This window comes from Octodon degus, unplaced genomic scaffold (genome assembly GCF_000260255.1).
Source record: "Octodon degus isolate 3935 unplaced genomic scaffold, OctDeg1.0 scaffold00017, whole genome shotgun sequence".
NCBI classification, from domain to species: Eukaryota; Metazoa; Chordata; class Mammalia; order Rodentia; family Octodontidae; genus Octodon; species Octodon degus.
The window spans coordinates 8,029,304-8,035,235 of record NW_004524593.1 but is presented as its reverse complement, the minus strand read 5'-3'; the positions used below and the strand labels follow the sequence as shown (position 1 = coordinate 8,035,235).

The 5,932-nt window shown below is 39.0% G+C and overlaps 2 protein-coding genes across 2 annotated transcripts in view; both read right to left on the bottom strand.

Moving 5' to 3' along the window:
• Wdr64 (WD repeat domain 64) overlaps positions 1–5,932 on the bottom strand; it is a 159,439-nt gene that overhangs the window by 43,498 nt on the left and 110,009 nt on the right. The window contains exons 21-22 of the mRNA XM_012513720.2: positions 4,598–4,703; positions 640–2,162 (exon numbers count right to left, since the gene is read on the bottom strand). Coding sequence (XP_012369174.1) covers positions 640–2,162; positions 4,598–4,703 — 1,629 coding nt within the window. The remainder of the gene's footprint in view (positions 1–639; positions 2,163–4,597; positions 4,704–5,932) is intronic.
• Positions 429–2,314, bottom strand: LOC101573398 (glycerol kinase). The gene has a single exon (XM_004626819.1). It carries the CDS (start codon positions 2,257–2,259, stop codon positions 598–600), a length of 1,662 nt encoding a protein of 553 aa, XP_004626876.1. The 5' UTR covers positions 2,260–2,314; the 3' UTR covers positions 429–597.

Below are 5,932 nucleotides of genomic sequence, written 5' to 3'. Positions count from 1 at the left end.
CCCTTGCGCTTGCCAGAGAAGCGCTTATTCCACTGAGACATCTCTCTGGCCCATTATATGTTTTTAAAAATAAATTACTGGAATTATACAAAATACACAGTTAAAACCACAAAAGGGAAAAAAGTAAAATCTTCAACATTATGAGTGTACTCTAACATAAACTTTATATTTTGGGTAGCATTGATGAGTCAGCATAAGTTCACTGAACGTAGCTAATGAACCAGCCTGGAGCAGGATGTTATTAGTAGTAAACTGATGTGTTTGGTGAGGAAACAAGATGCATTTAGGAGCTCTGTTATTTCTACTCAATTTTGTTGTCAACCTAAAACAGTTCCAAAAAATAGGCTTTTTAATAAAAGCAACAACTAGTAGTGCCAAAAGATGGCTGACTGAAAACAGTGACCACTCAGTAAGGCTTTGAGTTGTTTTTCTGCTGCACTTTATTTCAAGCCGTAGGTCTACTAGGTGGATCATGCAGCAAATGGCACATGAATGAAATCAGAGTCTATGGATTGTGTCATCGCATTGAGTCACAATTGCTGGATTCTGTCCATGCATAAAGAGTTCTTATCTTGGAAATCCACCAATTGGCATGACTTAGAGGCCATTTGAGAGATACCTCGCTCCGATTAACATTACCATGCTAGTTACTACAAAAAAGCCCAAACTCAGACTACAGAAGATGCAAGGGTCACCACTTTCTGGAGACTCCATTGTAACCCAGTCCATTGACTTCATCACAGCTTTCTTCCATGTAGCATAGCGAATTTCACTTTCTTCAATATTGATCTGAGGTTCAAACCGCTCCATTGTGACAGATGACAGATCCTCTGGTTTGAGACTCCAAACCCCAACTCCTTCTGCAGCTCCTGCTGCCATGGCAGCCCCCAGGGCAGTTGTTTCAGGCATGGTGGGCTTTATTACCGGAATACACAGAATGTCTGCTTGTAACTGCATAAGAATTTTATTGTTGGTCATTCCTCCATCAACCTGCAAATGACTGAGGGGAATTCCACAGTCATGATTCATGGCATCCAAAATTTCTCGGGTTTGGAAACAAACAGCTTCTAGTGCAGCAAAACTGATATGGCATTTGTTGGTGAACTGAGTGAGTCCACAGATTATCCCTCTTGCACTGGGTTTCCAATAAGGTGCATACAGCCCTGAAAATGCAGGGACAAAGTAGCAGTCATACGACGTACCTGCTTCTTTAGCAAGTTTTTCAATTTCCTCTGAGGTCTTAATAATTCCTAGATTGTCTCTTAGCCAGCGAATAAGTGCCCCAGTTATAGCTATGGAACCTTCCAATGCATAACATACTGGTTTGTCTCTTCCAAGTTTGTAAGCCACTGTGGTCAGAAGGCCATGTTCAGAAAACACACACTTATGGCCTGTGTTACATAGTAAGAAGCATCCTGTTCCATATGTATTTTTGGCTTGTCCATCCTGGAAGCACATTTGTCCCACCAAAGCAGCAGATTGATCTCCCAAACACCCGGATATTGGCACACCTTCTAAGACCCCAGATTTCATCAGGCCATAAATCTCAGAACAACTCCGGACACTGGGAAGAATTTCCATTGGAATTCCAAAAAAGTCACAGAGCTCTTCATCCCATTTCAAAGAATGAATGTTGAAAAGCATCGTCCTGCTTGCATTTGTTACGTCAGTACAGTGGACACCTCCATTGATTCCTCCTGTCAGACTCCAAATAAGCCACGAATCGATGGTCCCAAAAACAGCTCTATGTCCTTCAACAGCCTTCTGAACATTTTTCACGTTGTCAAAGAGCCAACGAAGTTTCACTGCACTGAAGTAAGTGCTAAGTGGAAGGCCCGTCTTGGTCTTAACAAAGTTTTTATTTCCTGGAATTAGTTTACCCAGCTTTTCCACAGTGGACTGGGTTCTTAGATCAAGCCACAAGACGGCATTATAGAGAGGCTCACCAGTTAACTTGTCCCAGATGACAGTGGTTTCCCTCTGGTTGGTGACACCAATAGCTTTTATGTTGGAAATATCAATATTGAGCTGTCCAAGCTTTTCACAGGTTTTCTCTATGCAGTCACGGACAGACTGCAGAATTTCCTTAGGGTCTTGTTCCACCCACCCTTCTCTTGGGAACTGCTGTTTTATTTCCACTTGATGATGGCTAAGCAGTTCAGCTGTTTTTGAATTGAAAACTAAAAAGCGTGTCGAGCTGGTACCCTGGTCCACTGCCCCCACCAGTGGGCCCACAACTGCTTTCTTCGCAGCTGCCATGAAACCTGCTTTTAGCCTGCTGGAGCCAAACTCTGGTTTCCTGGGTTACTGGAGGGCGGGGCTGTGGGCGGGGCCAGCCAGCAGTAGGCGGGGCCTCACGGGCTGGGGGGTAGGAGAGCGTGGAGTGAGTTCCGCATCCCTTCTGGAACACAGGTGAAAACTCCAAATCTCAGAGTTGGGCAGAGAAAGCAGTAGCTTTAACAGAGATACATTCTGGGCTGTTTTTCCATTCTAGTCCTATAGTTTTATTAGAAAAGGCTAACCGGTGGGCAAAGTTAGTACAAGAATATGCAAGATATTACACGAGGAAATTCTGCCTGATCTTCTATTTCCCATCTATTCTGCTGTAAACACAGAGTCTACAAAAGTTGACAGATACATGAAAGAATAATTATAACAGAATATAGAGGGACTGGTGGTGAGCAATTAAGTCAGATAAAACAGAGATAACTTTACTTAAATGTGGTAAATCTGACAATATTGAATGTAAATCTAAACAGTTGTTTTCAACACTGTGTGGAAGACCCCATGGTTGACAATACATGGTAAATTTTGAAATAGGAAAAATTTTCTTAAAAGCGATGAAATTGTAAGTATGAACATAGCAGACATAACCTGGATGTAAATCAACAATATGTGAACAATAAGGGGATAGGTGTGGAGAAAAGGGAAAGTTAAAGTGCTTTAATTTTCCTCTAAAGTCTTATCACTTTATTCTAACGAATTGTTTCAAAAGTTTTACTTATTTTATTTATTTTCATTTATGAATTTGATACAGGGTCTCACTACACAGCTCTGGCTCAGACTCCTCGTGATCCTCCTGTTTTCAGCCTTCCCAGCACTAGGATTGTGGGTGTGTGCCACCACGCTTGGGCTCAGTCACTGGCTCAGTGTGTTGGTTGGCGTGGTCTGTGGGTCTAGGGATCGAATCCTGGTCCCTGCACTTGCCAAAGCAGGTGCTTAGTCTGCTGAGCTATCTAGCCGACCCTCAAAAAATTTAATACCAGTAAATTTATTGAAATTTTATTTTTCCTCAATTATGATTCCTTTTTCTATTATAATTATTAACATATATTGTACAAAACAATGGGTTTCATTGCGACATTTTCATACATGCATATAATGTGCTTTGATCATAATCGCTGTCCTTATTACCTCTTCTCATCCACCCCAGTTTCCCTTCCCTAATAGTCCCCCTCATGTTTTCTAGAGTCCAAATGTGAGAAGAAAACATACTTTTCTTTCAAAGGGGCTTATTTTGCTTAATACGATGATCTCTAATTTCATCCATTTTCCTGAAAATAGCCTAATTCCATTGTTCTCCTCCTCCTTTTTCCTCTTTTATTTCCTTTTCCCCTTCTTCTTTTTGTTTTGTTTGAGAAAGGGTCATGCTATGTAGCTCAGGCTGGCCAACCCAGCCTGACCAGGAACTCCTGACAATCCTCCTGCCTCAGCCTCCCAAGTACTAGGATTACAGGAATGCACCACCATTCCTGCTTCATTCTTCTTCATGGCTGAATGATACCCCATTGTGTACATATGTACACAGGTACTACATTTTCTTTATCCATTCATCCATTGTTGGGTAAACAATTTGTTTAGATACCAACAACTTGATTTCACAACTTGGCTATTGTAAATAATGCTGAAATAAATGTGTATGCCTCTATTTCTGTAGTAGGCTGACTTTGAATTCTTAGGATATATGTCAAAGAGTGGTATAGCTGGATCATATAGTAATTCTATTTTTATTGTTTTTTTAAAACCCAGAAATATTAAGAACTATTCCACACATGCATGTGCATTTATACATGCATAATCTTTGAAAGTTAGGCAACATGAAGACAAAGAAATTATAGGATTAATTCAAAAGACAGAAGAAGAGAAATGAGAAAAAAATGTTGTAGTAGATGGAAGAATTAAGAATCAACTATATTCTAACAAATATACCCCTCCAAGAGAACAAGTAATCTTTTTCCTCTCTGTCACTGCTGTCTTTCGGAGTGAAGATTGATGCAACGAAACCCTTTCAATGTTAAAAATCAAAACTTTAAATTATTCCTAATAAACAATGATAAGGTGATGGGTAGCCATATAACCATTTTAAAGATGGAAGAACAAACATCTTGCTTTAAATAAGAATAAAATAGGTTTTCCTGACATTCTTTTATTTTTCCATTTACACAAACATCTATTAATAACTTTGTCATGCTCAAGTATAGCTTTTAGACATTTTTGGTCTAAAGAAGTGTCAGTAAAAGTGGTTTACCTATACCCATTTTTTCATGTCACACAGGTTAAAATGCTTCTGGCCAAATATATAAGAGTAGTGACCTACCTACATTTCCAGCCAGCAGTACCCTGGCACAGGAGTCGGTATACAGGGAGGTTAGAGAAATCGCAGAATGTTTGGTGAAAGGTAACATATCTTTTAGTAGTCTTCCCTGAAGAAAGGACAATGCGAATAAGGCTTCTTCTATGATAAAACATTTTACAAAATTTTCCTAATGAATTTGGATTTCTCTCTATACTGTGTATTATATCTAAAGAATTATCTTTACTGATAAAACATGTTTCTCTACTTTGTAACAAAAGTAATTTGAAACTATCCATAGGGACTTATTTCTTTGAAAATACATACCCAAAGGGATAGGCAAGTATTCAGTATAACATCTAGACTCTGATTATGATAGGTTGCCTGGCTCCTTGAGGTCATCCATGACCCTTTTCATGCAATTCTTCTGACAGTATCTCTAATTACACACTCTTCTTAAACATTCTTTTCAGGTTTAAGTGTATTTTCACTGGGAATATTTGTATTTTCAGAAATACCTGCTTTTGGATATCGGTACAAGGTAAAGAAATGTAGGAGATTCAAATTAAGTTTTTAGTTTTTTTTTTTTTTTAATATTCACATAAGGCAGCCCTGGGCAAGATTTTTTCACACATATTATCTTGCTTGGAGAGTAAGCATTTAGCTTAGGAGAACCCCAATACTGGAGTTGGATATAACATCTCCTGTTTTTTCAGTCTTTCTTTGCCAAAGGAAAAACAGGCATTGCTTTAATACCAAGATTATCTTAGAAATATTTTCTATTTTCAAACTAGAGGTTTAACTAATAAACTAGGATCCAAGGATAGTCTTGTAGCTGACATGGTGGACAGCCATGCTGTTCTGTGTTGTTCAACCTTGTTATTTGTCACACAATGCTGTTGCCACAGGAAGGAGTCTTTCCTCTGTGGGGTCACCTCCCCTGCCTCTCTAAGGGCTACGTTGTCACTCTCACCAGTCTGATTAAGATCCTTTTTTCATGTACTGTTTTTCTGCTATCCTCTAATTTGGGTTGCCATTCCATCACCCCAAATCATTAAAAGTCTGATAAATTAAAGTTATTTTGTGTTATAAAAATGACTGGGGAGGGCTGGGGAGATAGCTCAGTAGAATAAGTGCTTGGCTGGCAAGTGCAAGGGCCTGAGATCAATCCCTGGTTAAACAAAGAAAAAAAAAAAGACTAGGGAAATAGCTCAGTGGCATAAGCACCTGCCTGGCAAGTGCACGATCCTGGTAATAAGTAAAATAAAATAAAATAAAATAAAAAATCTAACATAGTAAAAGGTTTAAGTACACCCAAAGTGATACACTACTACCTTCCTAGTTTTCTTTTCTTTTTTT

Coding starts and splice junctions, on each gene's coding strand:
- LOC101573398 (XM_004626819.1), bottom strand. CDS start 2,259: ATGGCAGCTGCGAAGAAAGCAGTTGTGGGCCCACTGGTGGGGGCAGTG.